Below are 18,504 nucleotides of genomic sequence, written 5' to 3'. Positions count from 1 at the left end.
AGAGCATCCTGTGAGTTCAGACTTCTAGGGAGTCCCTAGAAGGAAGCCCAGCTCACCTCGGGAGACCTGACTAGTCCCTTACAGAGCCACCACCAGCCCAGCAGGGAGGAGCCACCTTGCCTGGCTGCACACACGATTCCAGTCTCTCACCTCCAGATCCAAAGACAGATTTACCACGGTTTCTCCATTTCTTTTTGAACAGTCTGTCAGAGCAGATGGCCATTTATGCCATACGTATAACATAGAAATTCTATCAATACCCAAAGGCATTTTAAAAATACTTGTAAAACTCTTAGATATAAGCACTTTTTTTTTTCTTCATGTGGTGTTTGCTTCTGCGCCTCACGCTTGGCTTCCCACAGAGAGTAGAATGTTTTATTTCACAATCCAGGACATGGTTATTACATATAATGCAATCATGTCGACATTGACAGGTTTGCATGTTTATGAGAGCCCTCTGGGTGAGATGATTTATGCTTCCTTTGTGTACATCAGGAAAAGTACATTTGACTTGGAAAGTCTCTTCTCTGATTTGTAATGTGGCTATTTGATGCTTAAGGTTGTGTTTATGTAAGGACATGTATCAACGACATCAGTAGCGGTGTTTGAGAAACATATGTTTCATGGTCATGTCTGGCTGCCAGACAAACACCGGCAGAGGCCAAGCAGGTCCAGATGACAAAGGATGGGGTACCATTCACAGTTCTGCATCAATCGCTGCCATGTAGCCCAGCCATTGCCTTTCCCACTGTGCCAGGACACAGCAGGCCCTGGCAGCTGGAGTAGGGGCCAGCCACTGCCGGCACCTGGCCCTGTCAGTTGTGTGCTGCATTGTTGGAGAATCCATGACCCCTCACCTGATGTCACTGGGGTGAGGATGCCTGGTTAAGATGACGAACACAAACTGTGAGTAGCCTGGTAGTCACTGGCAGCTCCTTGCTCTGTAGCGTGTCCACCTTCCCAGAATCATCTTACACATGCAGCTCTGGCTAGCTGGCCTGGAAGTTGCTATGTAGACCGAGCCAGCCTTCAAAGCACAGAGATCCCCCTTCCTCTGTCTCTGAGTCTGTGCTGGGTTAAAGAAGTGCACCACTAAGCCAGCAAGAATTTTATCCTTTATTCTAGTGTTCCAGTCTACAGTCATGTTCCAGCCCTTCCTTTCTTTTGAGCAAGTCAGCCTGCCTTTCTTTACTCCAGCTTGTTAAATGAGGAATGGTAGAAACAGCCTCCTTATCCTTATGTAATTACCTCTTGTGGTAATTACGTGAGGGGGTGTGTGGAGAGTGGAGAGCAGTGCCTGGCATGCAGTGACGGCTCACTTGTGACATCCTTTGTTACTCTGAAGACTGCTTGGCATGCCTGTGTTCTGGGGCAGTAGATATGGAGTCTAAATACTGCCCCCAGAATTCACACACTTTGTTCATTGTGCTCATTGATACGTTCTCAGAGGAATAGATTAGCAGTCAGGAACTAACGTGTCCTACTGTGTTTTTCCTTTAGAAAAGCTTGGTAAAGTAAATCGAGGTAAATTTGTATTTTTACATTATTATCTATTCTTTGAATGTTATTCCCCCCGCAAAGGTTATATTTTATTTTATGTTGTATATGTGTGTACGCCCAAGTGCATGTATGTGTGCACCATGTGTGTGTAGGTGCCTGCGAGGCCAGAAGAGGACATCAGATTCCTGTGGAACTGGGGTTATATTTGGTTGTGAGCTGTTAAATGTGGCTGTTAGAAACAAAACCTGGGTCTTCTTGTGAGAGCAGCAAGAGGAATTAACCACAGGTCTGTCTCTCCAGCCCTAAATGATATTTTGGGTATATTGTCATCTTGTTTCTGGAAAGTGGAACCATCCTTGCCTGCATTCAGCAAGTGCTCATTAGTTATGACTGTGATGTAGAAACTTTACCTTGTGCAGGTGGCTAACACAGGGATCTGCTGGATCTCATTGCAGCACTCTGCCGAGTCTGGATGCCCCTTATCCCATGCTCATACTAACTGGGCCTGCAGCTTGCGGGAAACGAGAACTCGCCCACCGCCTCTGCAGACAGTTTAGTACTTACTTCAGATACGGGTAAGTATGCCTGTTGGCATGTAAGTCTGAGAGATTCTTCCGCCTTGTTGGGGACATCAAGTTTCCTTCTACGGAGTTCTCACATGTTGCAAATTCTGTCTGCTTTGAGCAAATTCTTATATAGATGCAGCAATTTATCTAAGTTATATTTAAAGCCTAGAAATGGTAAATAAAGTGAATGTTAGGTAGGTGACAAGTTCTCACAAGTCCTGACCACCACTGTGTACCCTTGAAGGTCATTTATTGCTACAATTGGATTGGTATGATGTCATGGTCTTGCATGATATGGAATCTTTCTTCTCCCGCAGTCCTGACTGAGGTAGTAGAGATGTTTACTGAAGCTTATTTCATATACAGAAGAACTTAGCAATTAGCCAAAAGAGACAAAAGATTTGTCTTCGATGAGCTAAGTGGTAGATATGTAAGTGACCAACCACCGGGCAAACAGGTAATCAAGCAGGGCACACTCATTCTTTTGCATACCTTTCCCACACAAGGTCTGTTAGCTTCTTTGCCACTAACTGTGCTTTAATCTACACTGGGTTTTGTTTTCATTCTTCAGATGCTTAAGGTAATGTGGTGCCAACTCAGATCACCCTCCAAGGTCTGAAGGTGCTGATCTTCCTAATTGAGCACAATGGGGTTTGAATGGCGGCATCCTACAGCCTTGCTGCTGTGTGCCACTGTTCTCTGGGGAGAGGTGACCAATGTCCACTCATTCCAGATAGAGAATCTATGACAGACCAAAGTGGTGATCTCACCAGAGACCAACTTATTGAACCAGTGACTTTATCGGGGTTACTCATAGTAGAGTGGACAACTCAAAGGCAGCCGCCTCCCCAAGCCATCTCAGCGTGGAGGTGACCCACAGAAGCTAGGACCCTCCCCTCAGGGCTCCACTTCCAGCCCCCTCAGCAGGCCCTCAGCATTTCTTAGTGCATACATAACCTCAGGGAAGGCCTCAGGGAGCAGGGGTGGGTGGGGAAGTAGGGGTGGGTGGGGGTGTGGGGTGGTGATAGGAGCTCTGCTCATGAATCTTATGTCTGGAACTTCCTGGGACTTTTTTCCTGAGTTGTAAGGTACCTCCCCATCAGGACTCCCTGAGTCTTAACGAGCTTCCCTCAGTACCTGTGTGGTCCCATTGAGTTACTCTTACCTGGTGGTCTGTCTTCCAGGAACAGCCTTTCTCCAGCTGGGCCTGAACCAGTCTGGCACCTCTGGAGCTCGCTGTCTCCTCTCCAGAGGCACATAGCAACAGAGAGGGGGCAGCACAGTGTTTCTTGTCCCCTTCCCTCAGGTGGCTCATCAAGCCAAGGTTTCCTGTAGCACATGGAGTAGATGGGTGGGATAGGTGGGGGTAGGGGTCGGTGGTGGGGGGGGGGGTGTGGGGGTACAAAACAAAACTAAAGGAGCCATCTGAGAAAAACAGCCCAGTGGACTTAAAAGAGTTTTAGACGTTTCTGGAAATCACATTTAGAATCGAACTGTGATCTTCTGACCTGTTTCCTCTTTGGTCTTTATATGCGGCAAAGGATTTACTTTGAAATTAGTGGTGTATGCCAGTGAGTTGAAGACATAACTAAAAAGCGATGTAGGCCAGTAAGAAACGTTAGTTTCTAATGCCATTACAAAAAAGTCCCTTCCTGAAGCTGTATGTGTTCAAACAGTGTAAGTACCATCTTTAAAAGGCCCATTTATTTAGATACTTAAAATTACAACACACATTTGGACATTTCTAGACATAAATACTATAGAATAGTATTGTATTTCTAGACATAAATACTATATAATAGAAATATTATAAAGCTACAAAAATAAGTTATGTTAGTAACATTAAAGGCTAAGTGGCCATTATGTTCAGTGGGGACCCCCAGCCTGCTTTCAAAGAGAAGCTGAGCGGAGTGAATGGAAGGCCAAGCTAGAGAGGTCAAGGGTATACACTGACCATTGTGCCAGGATATACATTCGGAACCTTTTAGCAAACCAAAGCCACCTAGGGAACCAGGGCTTTCTCTTATCCCCGTCACATCTGTGGCGGCATCTGGCAATAGTTGGTGGCTTGGTCCTTTTTATTTATCACTGCTTTTGCCAAAGCATGTTTGGTCTGATATGTTTTTAGAAATGTTTATTGACTTACCATCAAGATTTCTAATCCAATCTGCTCCGATGTGCTTATCTGGCTCCATTCCTCATTCCCACCCAACCCCACACGTCCCTTATTAAAATGCGTACCCATCCTGAGTCAATTGGTTTACTTGATGTCTTTTTTTCGCCTGGAGTGTCTAAGCCCAGGTAGATGAGTAGCCGCCTCAGCCTTGTTCACCAGTGAGTTCTCAGTGTCTAATGTATGACCAGGTACTTAATGCATGTGTAATAAATATTTATTAAGTGAATGACTAATTGAATAAATGGACAGCTAGGTTAATGGCCATGTATGCAAATTTAGCAAATTTAGGAAGTATTGATGGCTTTCCTGATGGCTCTGTGGAGAACTGGACACATGGATGGATTCTTCATCCATCCATCCATCCATTCATTCATTCAGTAAGTCTTTACTGAGTTGCTCCTACGTTCTAGTCCCTGATGATGCAGTGAGAAAAAGACTGCTGAGGTCCTTTCCTTTGTGCAGTGTATATCCTCGGTAACGAGCTGCTGCCTTAGAACGTGGCCTATGTGGCATTTGTGCAGGTGTGAGGTGGCAAAGCCCTCAGAGTGAGCCTCATGGCTGTTCTGCCACTGATTCTTCTTTTCTGACTGGAGTCGGTGTTGAGAATAAAGCACTACCAGTTACCACCTCCCCATTCATCCCCCACTTCAGAGGGTCAGACGTAGGTCCACCCACTGTTTCTCAGCATCTTCACAGAGGCAAAGAGCCAGCCTTGTCCCATGGCAGATCATCCTAAGAACTCCACCAAGGTCTGGGTCAACGACCATGGCCTGGGGTCACAAAGAAGGGCATTAGGTAACTAGTGATTTCATCCATGGAGAAAGCTAAGAGAGGCCTGCCCTTCTACAGAGCCACTTTATGATTAAAACCAAAGGTAAAGCAAAGCACATCTTCAGAGGCGAGCCATTGCTTTCACTTACAGTTTCTTTTTAATGTCCCTTATCCCACACAGACTGTAGATTTTTAATTAAACGAAGGAAGGCACAAACACAGTCTCGCTGTACAACATTTTCCCGGCTACTCGGCTCTTCTTCTCTCTTATTTATTTTCTTTTCTTTGGTGTTTTTCTTCTTAAAATCACATGCACCATGATCAAGATAATCAGTGAGATTCTCACATGCTAACTAGCATGTACAGATACATGAAGAAAGAGCACAATTCTGTTGTATAACAGAATTATACAACAGTGGTGGGCATGGGTGTTCCTCCATGGTATTAGGCTTTGGTTTTACTGTTTCTTCTTGGTTTAGAACTAGGTCAGACACCATTTTTTTTTAACCTGTATTAGTTACTGGTGGCCTAGAGATAAAAAGATACTGCTCTCAAAATCTGTTTCTAACTCCATATTACCATAAAAGCTGGGACCTAGAAACATGTTGGAGGAAGAAGGCCCCACCAAGACTGTCTTCCAGTCTTAAGGCCAGTCATGTGATCAGAAGCATCCTGAAAGACAAACTGTTCTTCCCTCCATCTCTGTTTTATAATAATCTCTATTGTCCTCAGCTTTTTGTGATAGTGACTACTAAGTGTGTTTTTATTTTGAGCATTAAAGTAAAAAGAGCACGTGCTGTTTAGCTGCATGAGATAGCTAAAGTTCAGTGTAGCTGCATGAGATAAGCCTAAGGTCATTTTTTTTTCTCTGATGTGTCCCTTTCTACAAATGTAACAGCCTTGGAGCATGTCTCCTTGACTCATTCAGTGATATGGAATGGCCATGGTCTATGTGCTGATGAGAAAACTGAAACGAGGAAATATGGGCCCCATCCTTCTGGCTTCATAAAACAATGAGTGTTGGATGGGGTTTATGCAGGAAAGGCTGTCTAACAACAGACTTGGCTGAGTTCTGTTACCAGAGAAGTAAAGAGCCCACGGTAGCATAATAGGGTATAGGGCCTGATGGAGACACTGTCCTAGGGAGGCATGGACACACTGTTAAGAGAGAGAGAGCACACTGTTGAACAATTCTCAAGGCTAAACTTGAAAGTAAGAAAAGACAGAAGACTAGGCTAGGTGGATGGACAGATGTCTGATCACCATGAGTGTCTAAGCAGGTAGTAGGATGTTTCCAGCTGTGCTTTAACAAAGGTGCCAGGTGTGCAGATTGGGATAAGGTCTAGGGAAGGAAGACTGGAGACAAGAAGACCAGTTACAATAAAGTGGGCAGCTGATGCTGGCATGAGCCAGGTAGTATATACTCACCAGATCATGAGCATAGTGGTGGCTTCATGGAATCCCTTGTGCTCATGATCCCTTCAGCTATGTCTAGCACTTTCCTGATGCGTATTTTGCACTGGGTGTGCAGACAGCATTAGCTTTCTCAGAGGCTTAGGAACACCTGGGCTTTCGTGACTGCTCATTGAGAGAAGTCACAGTATGGCATATTACCATGTGCTGAATCGTGTGCTCACAGCCAGGCTCGCCTGAATTAGCACAGGACTTGCTGTCCTGCTCATGGTTTCCCGAGGCACTCAAGTCCAGAACCAAGGCTGTAAATCTGTGCTTCCGAGTCACAGAGAGACAGTCTGCTTCCCTAACCACCTGCTCACTCTTTCTTCTTAGATGGCTTTTCTTCCCATCACCTTGCCCTAGATATTTTAGAAGGCCATTATTAGAGATGGCCATCCAGATTTCCTTCCTTTCGACAGTGTCCTTTCCATACCCATGGTTTATTAGCAGCTTCCATGACAGCCCTCTTGTCCTTTATAACTGGAGATGCAGTCAGTCCCTCCTTAAGTCTCCAGCTTAGTCCTTTGGTGGCAAAATGAAGCTAACAGGGAGTTTGGCTTCCATCTGAAGCCATGTCTCAATCATGTACCAGGATTTCACTAATAAGTTAATTAACAAGCAATAAAGTCCTAGAAATATGTACACAGAGGAGGGGGCAGACGCTGATGGGGTGACCCTAAGAAATCCATGTAAGCTTAAGTTTCTGCTGCTTTTCCTAAGTGAGCTTGGTGAAACAATGTATATCCTTTTCAGGACGTTCATATTCGGGCAGCAGGCACACAGTGAAAGTCTCTGTATGTAAAAATTGGATGACAGGTTGCAGAGCCCACAGGTCATCGTAGGTCTTCCTTAATAGAAGGTCCTTCAGCCTCTGCTAGTCTGTCAGCCCCATCTCCACATCACTGAAGCCAGCCCTTTGTTTACCTGCCCACTTGCTTCAAATCGCTTCTTTGTTTAGTCTCTGCTTAGAAACCCTTCAAACCTCCCTGCCACTCAACCCCTTTGTTGGGAAATGTAAATTCAATGTAGCGTGCAAAGACTTCGCTGAGGGTGCACAGCCACGGATGCCAGGCCACAGATTTATCTTCCCTGACTCTCAGGGACAGCCATAGACAGAGGGTCTCAGGTCTCTGCCCAGGCACAGGGAGAAATGCCAGTGTGTTCCAACAACAAAACAAATGTCACCGTGTTTTGAACATGTTCCCTTTTGGCATCTACTGTGTAAACATAACGCGGAGACCTGAAATTTTCCTGGTACGTTTAATTCTTGATGACAATAGAAAGGGAGCAGTCATATGAATTTTAAATATCTGCGGTTTTGACTTTGTAATGTGGGGGCTTTAGGGATTCCACTGTACACCTCCTAATTGGTGTGTTGTCACGGAAGTTGACTGGAGTCATCCTGGTGTGTCTGCTTAGCTCTGGGTATATGCTGTGCTCAGTGGATCATCTGCAAAATAAGAAATAATACCTGTTCCATGCTCTTCTTCTTCTTTTTTTTGTAAATGAATTAGCGTGCCAAGCATCAACTGATTCTCCTCTCCTAGTTTAGAGCTATTAGATAATCTAACATTTAGTTTTATTACCAGAACTTAGGACTTGGAAGGCAGAAGGCTATAAGATCTAGAGTCTTGGGGAGTTGAGAACTTTGTGTTCTGGTTCTGGGGCCATCACCAGGCTGCAGGGTGACCTTGGGCAGGTCACCTTTGTAGTCACCTTTATAATGGTGAGCTTCTAAGCCGTGTACCTTGAGATTACAGTAATTATAGTGCATGCCTACTGTGTGCCAGGCGTTGGGATTGCAAGGACAAAATAGAGGGCAAAGGTCTTCCAGCTTTATATTGTGCTGGGAAGACAGGAAAGATTATGAAAGGAGGTTTCAGAGTAAGTGTGTGTGTGTGTGTGTGTGTGTGTGTCTGTCTGTCTGTCTGTGTGTGTGTGTGTGTGTTTGTGTGTGTGCCTGTGCTTGTGCACATGTGTGGTTACAGATGCTATCTCAAGACAGTAGATAGCTAAAGCCTCTGTAGTTAAGAATTCATTCAGCGTTATAACGGTGTGTTCCCACAGAGGCTTGTGCATAATTCTAGTTTAAAGTCCAGGAAGAATGAGGTGTCTCTGCCTTCAACTGAACAAGCAGTTGGGAATGCAGACAGTGCAGGCTGAGGCTGTGGGAGCATAAAGACCTGCATACTGCACCAGAGGAGGTTAGGAGATGCATTCGAAGGTGACGCTTAGGCACAGTCCTGACAAAGAAGCGGCCATGCGTGTGGAAAGAGGGGAGAGGAGCCTACAGAAAATGCTCATTGATCAGAGAGAATGTGAATGCAATCGATGTTATACTTCTTCAACTGTCATTATGTGGTGGCAAGGGGGGTGATTCCGAAAGCAATAAATAATGTGAGTAAAAATTGGATATCGATGAACCAAAATTTGTATAATCCTCATAGACTCTAGTGATTAACTATATTCTAACACTTCTAAGGCACACTATTTTCACAATTACATTATGTTATGATTTATGATCGGTGGGTCGATTTCATTTTTAAAACAGATTTCATTTTTAAAACATTCTTCCCAGTGAAAGCGTTTCCATTGTGACTTTCAAGTTCATGAAAATAGACTGCGCTCTCTGTTTCTGACTTCAAGGCCTGTCACATGAGCTCTCTGTTTCTATGACTTCAGGGCCTGTCACACCACGAGACCGCCTTACTTTGGTGAAGGGGATCGAGTTGATTATCACTTTGTTTCCCAAGAGGTTTTTGATGAGATGCTGAACATGGTAAGGCTGTTCCCTGGTTTTTTGTTTTGTTTTTGTTTTGTTTCACATAGGAAATATATGTTCTTTGTCAGGAATCTAAGGAAACAGTGGTTTCTAAAATGGTAATGATGAAATGTTTTGCACTTTATAAGTCGGTTCTGTTTGACATGAGCTCATTGTTGAGGGTAATACACAATCTTTTGGCTTCAAATGCATTTCCTTCAACACGTGTTTCTTCTTTGCCTTCACCCAGAAGGGACTCCTCACAATTGGATATGTTTCCCCAGTTGTAAGTACACCCTAATGCAGTTCATAGCCACTTCTGACCTTGTCACCCAGAAAGAGCATCTCCGTTCACCATAGCTCCTCATGCTTTCCCTACAGCACAACTCGTAGTTTTGCCTACACCACAGTCCTTCCTGTTATCAGCCGAAGCACGTGCCACTTTATCTTTAAAAAAGTTTTTACTCTTAAACTTAACTGAGGACCAGTGAAGGACCAGTCTTTCTTTGTGCTGTGAGCAGTCAGCATTCAGCCAGGAGTACTATATCTCCTCTCTCTCTTTTCTCCCTCTCTTCTTTCTCTGTCTTCACCCCAAAACAATAGACCTGTCATAAACCTCCATTGTGTGTGACCACAGAACATCTAAGCTTAGGCTATGCAATTACATTAGTGTAACTTTGCACAGCTAACTGCTGTGGTACGTGTTCTTAGGACTCATCTTGTACTCGCAGAGAAAAGCGTGTAAGCAAGCCCCATACTCCCATCAGCTCTCCCCATCACCTTGTCAAAAGGCCATCTTGGACATCATAAGCCCTTTCTCTTAGGTCTGTATTTTGTCGGGTCTGCTTGATTTATTAAAGGCTTTCTAGAAGTTTAAATTTCTAACAGCCTTTAAAAGAGATTTGAGGTGTGTCTTCGCTGTACTAAGAAGTGTTTTTTTTCAACACCCTAAGGTGACTCTACCTCAATCCCACTATGGATGTTAAATTCTGCAGTTACAGTGGGGCCTTTACTCTGGGAGTTTGGTTTATCTGTTCTCCACCTGCCCGCGCCCCCCACCCCCCATGTTCATAGCTTATCAGGTCTATAATCAAGTTAGTCTGTTTCAGTCGCTGCACTTCTAGTCTATATTTAGCTTTACAGTTTAATGCTCCACAGAAATCCCCATGTATTTGAGAAGTACTCATTTTTCCTGTCTCTGCCAAACATGTATCACTCTGATGTCATTTTCATCAGAGTTTCACTTCTGATATCCTTTTCTTCAGCGTGTGACACTCTTTTTGTGAAGAGAGCTAAGGCTAGAGTCATACATTCATGATACACTGTCAGCCTCCTGATCATGCCCACACTTCAGCCTTCTGCACATAGAACATCCCTCCACGCACCACCTGCCCAGACAGCCTGACTCTCTCAACAGACACTGTGGCTTATCCACCCGCAGACGCCTGCTGTGAGCAGGCCCACCTAGCCGCTATGATAGAGAAAGCATGTGGACCTCCACCCTCTCCCATGTTCACATGTCTTTTAAACCAACACTTTCCTCCAATCCAAAAATCATTCCTCAGTCCACAATCCACAGATAGCTACACCAGCCCATTATACAGAAACCACACTTAGTCACTCTCCTATCAAGGTGCCCCCTCTCCACTGGAAATGCAAGCACTGGAAGCTTCTGTTGTGTGACCATTTCTATTTATTAGAAAACTAGGAGTGTGCCTGGCCAGAGCTGGGGACTGCATCATCTCAATGCTTAACAAATCAGTCGAATGAGATCTCTTTTCTATTATATGTACAATGCAAGGTCTCTTCCAACCATGCATGTTTCCAGAAAATGTTTATGAGATCCACAGAGGAAGTAAACAAACATATATCTGAAAAAGAATTCAGATATGTATATATTTTGGAGACAGGGCACATGATAGAGTATCAGCTCTCCAGAGAAACAGAACAGTAAATAGTGTGTCTGTGTGTATACATACACACATATATACATTTATATATATGCATATATATAGTCACACATGTGTGCACACACACAGACACATATTTACACACATACACATATGTAGAGAGAGAGAGATTGGTTTATTAGCAGTATCACATGGGTGTGGAGATTGACAAGCCGAAAGCTTCTGTGTGGTGGGCAAGCTGGAGACTTAGGAGATCCCACAGTAAAGGTGAGGTCCAAGGCTCACCTTTCTGTTCCATGCAAGTCTTAACGGGCTTGGATGCTACTCACCCACACTTCAGGGCAGTCTGTTTCTTCCATGTTTACCAGTTTCAATGTTAATCTCACCCCTAGTCACTCTCCAAGTTGACCCATGAACTTAACCATCACACATGGTAAAAACACTAAAGTATGAAAGGTGAGCCATAGCTACATTGCCTACATCCATAGATGGACATATTTAAATACATACATACATATGGAAAAGAAGCAGAACTCTTTTTTTTCAAAGAACAAGGAAATTATGAGATTGAAAGAATAAAAAAAATTAAGAACATGCCTTGGTGGGTTTAACTTTGATTGTAATGATTTTTCTCACCAACCCCAGCACACATAGTCCCCAGAAACCCACCCAACCTCAAAAGGCACTCTGTGTCTCCTGCCAAAAATCTCTCCTCTGGCAGATAGCCAGTCTGTCATCTATACATATCTGCAGAACATCTGGAGCCAGGAGGGTAGCAAGAGACTCTGGGGCTGCTGCTGCTGTTAATGATGGTAGCATTAGACTCCCAACTGCTTGCTATTTTTAATAATGCTTCTGCCATTTGATGGGGTTGGGTGCATCCCTGAACATTATTTATTTTTAAGTCATGCATTTCAGAAGGCACATTCACCAAGGTCAGCCACGTTTTTATTACTTCTGCTGTTATCAGCTTCCCAGTTTAGGGTCGGCCTAATGGATTAATAAATACATTGTCGAAGAAAACGTCACAATTTGAAGGGCGTGTTTTTTAACCTACATTTTCTTTTCTTTTTGTAAGGAATACAGCTGACACAGGAAATGGGCCTCCAGCATGTACAGAGAGGGCGGTATTTATATTTAAATGACTACAGAGCAGGCAACAATTTTGTTGACTAACATTTGGGGTACTTTCAATTAAAAGCCATCTTTACAGGGAAAACCAGTCTGGGTCTATTTTTCGTTTTTTTCTTTTCCCCAAGCTTTTAGCATGTTGACAGCCTTCAGGCTCACCCATTCCTCAAGTCTTATCTTGAAATGCAAGGAACTTAGGATTGGGGTCCTTGTCTGGAGGCCTGGGATGCTGGCATAGTTGCAAGGGAGAGGGCGAGCCGTTAGTTTTACTCCTTCCACGAGGAAGGTTTGTGGTGGGAATCTGGCAGGAAATAGGTAAGCAAGCACCATGGTATGATCTACCAGAAGCTTCCATCCATAACCCTCTGTAAACATCCTGTCAGTAGACTGTTTCAGTAAACCTTCTTTTCCTAGGTAGACTCCTGAAGAATCCCATCAGAGCTTAGCTGTCCCAACAGCCCATGGCCCTGTCACTCTTCTGCACTTCCTAACAACTTTTCAGTTCTATAGAATTACATGAGAGTAAGACATTAAGTGATTTAATCATTACAGCAACTGTTATATACAAACCTTTGCATTTTTCTAATTCCAGGGGAAATTTATTTTAACATTTAATTATGGCAATCACAATTATGGATTAAATAGGGACACTATAGAAGGTATTGCAAGAGACGGATTAGCAAGCTGCATCCATATGGAATTAGAAGTAAGTATTTTCATTCAACTGTGAGCATGTGTGTGTGTGTGTGTGTGTGTGTGTGTGTGTGTGTGTGTGTGTGTGTGTTGAATGTCTGAAGTTGGGGCTACAATATCTGTATAATATATCTGGGCACAAGAGAAATCCTACAGAAATGTCAAGTGTTAAGTTGATTGTCACTCTGGGGTAAGACCCATGAAAGTTAAGTGACAAGATTTAGATCACAGCCCCATTCAAGATGTATTGCCTCTTATTTTCTCAGTAAAGTACCCCTTTGTCATCACAGTGTGTCTCTGTTTATACGAAGTGGGTACAGGCGTAGGTGGCTCCCTGTCCCCCCAGGACTGTGTCACTCTGAGTGGTCATTCTGTTTCTTCATTCTCCATGGAGCTGTGTAGGTGGTACTGTCATTTGACTCTGAGTGTTCACTGGATCCAAAGCCTTTATACTTTTGGCAAGTTAGACTTGCAGGTATCCAGATTTTTGCCCCTCCCCTGAGCAACAGCTACCCCCAACAACCTTCTCAAATTAGAACATACTGACATTTTCCCAAAATTGTGAACCAGAGGAAACCCTTGAATTTCCCACCCACTTGCTTGAAGAACATTAACTCAGCTAAATAGACAAGGTTTTCAATGATGGTCAATTTTTTAAAATTGTTTTTGCTAACCACTATAACTCTTATAATCAGAGAAACAAATTTAATCAAAACAAATGTAAAACAAAATTGGCAAGGCTGTTCTTTCCCGTTGACTGAACACTTGCTTCATTCTCCTTTGTCATGCCACCAAGGAGGAGATGGTGGCCCCATTCGGCTGCCTGTCCCTGCTTCATTGGTTCTGGGCCCCTTCTTCAGCTCTTTGCCTTTCTGCATCATTGTCCATTCTTATCTCTTTGTAGATGGTAGCTTCTACATCTTTAAGGGAATCTTCTTTACTCCTTTAAAAATTATTATTATTTAAAAAGATTGGTTCTAAAAAATGTCATCCTTGGACAGAGAAACAAAACCTCACGCATGTGTGAGTGCGGCCGCACTACATCTTGTCTCATCCCCCTTTTTCTGGCTCGACAATTTCTTGAGTGATGGCTCCTGTTTCCTGTTTTTTTTTTTTCTCCCTGAAAACTTACTCCTCCTCATTTCCTGGAGGTCAAGTCTATAAACTGTTTTATTTCCCCTGCTCCTCTCCAGCTGAGGTGTCTTTTTTCCAGCTGCCCTTGTCACCAGCTCTTTGAGAAACCTTTGTAAAAGCAGGCTGTGTTTCTTCCCACTGAATCGTTAAAGCGACGATTTTGAACTTGAGTTAAACTGATGACGTTAGAATTGATTTGAAAGGGCTTCACAATTCACTGGGAGCAACTGTCCCCCTTTCCCCCAGAGGTAACTCATGCCTGGGGAGTTTGAGGGATGTGTGCAGAGTCCTTAGGAACTATAGGGCTGAAGTCACAACCCAGACCTCTCAGGTTACAGACAGCACCCCTTCACCCTGTGGTCACCTGCTTAAGCACAGTGTGCTGACTTGAGTCTGTCACCTTCTGGATGGAGGCTGCAACATGTGGAACCACAAGGTTGGGTTTTTTTGTTGTTTGCTGATTTGTTGGGCAGTTACTACAACCAGTTTTTAAAATTTTCATGTGTGAATGCAGGGAATGTTGGAGGCAGAAGCTCTGGCCTGTAGATGGTGCAGGCCGATACTTTTCCAAACAATGGAAACAAGGTGGCTTTGGTGGTTCCAGCAGCAGTGGCAGCTATGGTGGTGGCGGAGGGGCTAATTACTGCCAGGGAACAGAACTTAGCAGGACCCAGAGAAGTGGCAGGTGACATAGATGTGTGGACTCAGCCAATCACAATGGTAGCAGGGTCTAGCCTCCACAAAGAAGACATGTTTTAGACAGCACTTACTAATATTTGGCTCCCCCAAGTTCAGAGACTGTATTTGTGACTGTAGTACTCTGATCATGGTGCTAAATTTTATATATCTTTACCTCTACCTGTCTATTCGTGGTCCCAAGGTGAGGGTCAGCAGAAGGGTACCATGAGAGCCCATTTTCCCTGGGAAGAGCTCTATCTTCTAGTGCTTCAAGGATGCCTGTTGAAATATGGAATCAAATTACTTTTCAATAATAAGATGGCAATACTGCCCTATTTTACGCCAGGCAATTTTCTTCTTTTTTTTTTTTTAATGGCCACATTCATTAGAACGATTCATTTGAGGACAACCAGGTAGAGTGAATTGTAATAGTTCCTATGATAATTTAATATTCGATGAAGAGAGAAAAGTAATCCAGCCTTGAAATATTTATAGACAAATAGCACCTGATTGTAGAGATGAAATGTGTTCTTGAGTGTGATACTGTGTGGTGCCCTTGAGTTGTCACATGTCCCCACAGTGAAGTCCACAGTGTAAGCTGTTTCTGACTTACCTTCTTTAAACACCTAGGGTGTAAGAAGTTTGAAATATTCCTATTTTGAGCCTCGGTATATCTTGGTGGTGCCTATGGACAAGGAAAAATATGAGGGCTACTTGCGGAGAAAGGGATTGTTCAGTCGCGCAGAAATCGAAATTGCGGTCTCCAGGGTGGACCTTTATGTTAAAGTTAATCGGAAGTTTCCAGGATATTTTGATGCAGTAATCAATGCAGGTCAGTAGTGCCTGGCAGAGTTTTATTTATTTTTTTAATATGTTTTCTTGTTTGAAGTATACAATCACTGCTGTATTAGTCAGGGTTCTCTAGAGTCATAGAACTTAGGGAATGTCGTTATATAATAAGGGAATTTATCGTGATGACTTAGTCTGCAGTCCAACTCACCCAACAATGGGCAGCTGTGAATGGGAAGTCCACGAATCTAGTAGTTGCTCAGTCCTATGAGGCTGGGTGTTTCGGCTGGTCTTCTGGATAAACTAGAATCCTGAAGGAGCAGGTTCCACCAGATGTGCTCACATGGCTTATAGTCCCAGTACTCAGGAGGTACAGGCAGGCAGATCTCTGAGTTTGGGGCCAAACCTGGTCTACATAGAAAGTTCCTGGCTAGCCAGGGTTACACAGTGACACTTTTTCTCAAAACAAGTAAGTAAATTTTAAATAAATAAATGAAATAAACTCTTAATAGCCTTTTGATGAGATGCTGTGTAGAAAGGGGACATTACATTGAGCTATATGATATTGCTAGGATTCAACTATTATGCAAATGACAGTTTTATATGGTTCATTTAATCATTTTCTCAAGCCTCTAGATTGTGTTAACATATTGCTTATCTATATTGGTTTTATACAGCTGCATACAAATGCTTACAGCCAATGCCTAACCCAGAGCCTGCTCAGCCAGTTAGGTCAGCATAATAGGGCTCGGTTATGTGCTAAGATTAAGGTGTTGGCTGAGCTGAGGTCTCATCTGAGGACTCTGGGGAAAAGCGTAGCTCCCAATTACCTTCTCGTTGGCAGAATGCAGCTCCCTGGGGTGTGGGCCTGAGCTCCCACGTCTTGGCTGGCTGCCTCTGGAAGGGTGTACATAGCTCAGGGCTATTCTTTCATCTTATTTATATGGTGCTGGCCATCTTCTAGGCAGCAAACAGCACATTGAGTGTCTGACTTTTATTCTGCCACCAACTAGACAAGTCTATCCTCCCATGGCTGTGATCCAAGTGACGAACCTGGATAACCTCCCTTTACAATCGCTTGTGCTGTTGGCAACCTTAACTGTACCGCACATCCCTTTTGTGTGTAATGTAAACTAATCATGGGCATGAGCTCTCTTCACCTCCAAAGGTTCTACCCACACTTGAGGCGGGGAGGTTATTGGAGAGGAAAATGTCACGAGAGCCATCTTAGAATTGTATCTACCAGATCAGCAATAGAATAAAAGTGTGGTGACCAGAGTGTTTGGACAGGACTGTAGCACATTAAAATGTTCTGTGGTTTGTTGTAGATGACCTGGACATTGCCTACCAAAAGCTCAGTGAGCTCATTCGAGAATACCTGGGCTTGACGGAGACAGCTGCTAAAGGCTTGGCTCCAACTGCAGGTACTAACCTATCTCCTTTGTACCAAGATGATTTTCCATGGACAATAAGGCAGCCTTGTTCTTATTGGTTACTCATTGGCTGGGCTAATGCTAGCTTGCAGTATATAATTTCTACATTTTTCCCCCTGGGGTATACAAATCAGCCCTTTGGGTCGGTTAACTATGCTTGACTCCATGTCTGTAGTGGGTCCCTCCCCAGCCCACCACAGAGACACTGGACAGTGCCTTGAAAGTGGACAGTAGATAAGAGCTGGTCCCAGGGTTCAGAACTCAGACTTCCCCTATTCCCTTATGGGACTGGAGTATTGAACCTCCCAAGTATATATTTAGTCCAAGAATGTTAGCGTGGGAGTTTCCTTTCTCTTTTTCTTTGAACTGCCAGTCCTGAAAGCATTGCCATGCAGAGAATGTTGAGGAACTCACTGGCCAGAACGAGTGATGGGGGTGGGGTGGGGTGGGGTGGGGTGGGGTGGCTAGCCGTGCTGCTCACTTGGCCAAGCTGCTTACTTAACTGTTGTGGGCTTTGGTTTCCTGTCCTGAAGAGCAGATAGCACACTTCCCTCCTGTCCTGTGGGTCCTGAGCAGCAAATGTTAGGGGCCGTGCAAGGGCATTGACTTGAAATCTAGGAATTCTAAGCCTAGAAATTTCGGGACATGACTATTTTGAGATGTGTTTGACTGTTTGTCCCTCAAACCCACGTGGATGGCAACTTACTAAAAAGTGTCTGGAGAAGTTAGAACCTTATGCTAAAAGGAATGTAAAATGCTGTAGCTGCTACAAAAATTTAACGGTATGTAGATTCCTCAAAAAAAAAAAAAAGACAATGTTCGTGTGATCCAGATGTTTCACATCTGGATAAATACCCTAAGCACTGAAAACGAGATCTTGAGGAATTAGACACCTTGTTCATAGCAGTTCCATTCACATTAGCCAAAAGTTGAAGGCACCATGGGGTCCAGTGGTAGACGAATGGAGAAAGGACTTGTCACGCACACTCTTTGATGTTACCTCATCTTAAGAGGGAAGGAAGTCTTGGCACACAGGAGGACATGAAGACAGTGTGGTGAGTAAAGCCAAGGTGGTCAGGGCAGACTAGATCCTCTGCAATTCCGTTTCTATGAGGTATTTAGAGCAGTCAAGTGAACAGTCAGGAAACAGATGACGGGAGGCTAAGTGGGGGACGGAGCGTTACTGTTTAATGGCGAGAGTTTGTGTTTTCAGAATAATGGAATGAGTTCTGGAGACGGGCAGTGATGATAATTACACAACCACATCAGTGGACTGAATTCGTTGAATGGCAGTACTGGGAGCAGTGCTGAACACAGTAAAGTTTATGTTTCACCACTACAGTAAGAATCTTTTCCAGAGGTCCCTCAGTGGACTGAACTCCAGTCACACACACACCTGTTTGCAAAATGCTAACCTAAGATGGTTGCCACTTTGTAGAAGCCTTGCAGCGTGGTGGTCCAAATAGGATTCTGCTTGCCCGATGGCATCTGTACAGACGGAGAAGGG

General features: G+C 43.9%; 1 protein-coding gene across 4 annotated transcripts in view; it reads left to right on the top strand.

The window, feature by feature from the left end:
- Window positions 1-18,504, top strand: part of Lrguk (leucine rich repeats and guanylate kinase domain containing) — a 106,180-nt gene that overhangs the window by 42,237 nt on the left and 45,439 nt on the right. For all 4 annotated transcript variants that reach the window (XR_013104103.1, XM_034519257.2, XM_076913571.1 and 1 more), the window contains exons 11-15: window positions 1,956-2,075; window positions 9,151-9,247; window positions 12,863-12,976; window positions 15,406-15,607; window positions 16,893-16,988. Coding sequence is in view for 3 of the 4 variants with exons in the window: in XM_034519257.2 (XP_034375148.1) it covers window positions 1,956-2,075; window positions 9,151-9,247; window positions 12,863-12,976; window positions 15,406-15,607; window positions 16,893-16,988 (629 nt within the window). In the remaining variant the exon portion in view is untranslated. The remainder of the gene's footprint in view (window positions 1-1,955; window positions 2,076-9,150; window positions 9,248-12,862; window positions 12,977-15,405; window positions 15,608-16,892; window positions 16,989-18,504) is intronic.

This window comes from Arvicanthis niloticus, chromosome 15 (genome assembly GCF_011762505.2).
Source record: "Arvicanthis niloticus isolate mArvNil1 chromosome 15, mArvNil1.pat.X, whole genome shotgun sequence".
NCBI lineage: Eukaryota > Metazoa > Chordata > Mammalia > Rodentia > Muridae > Arvicanthis > Arvicanthis niloticus.
This window is presented reverse-complemented; position numbering and strand designations above follow the sequence as displayed.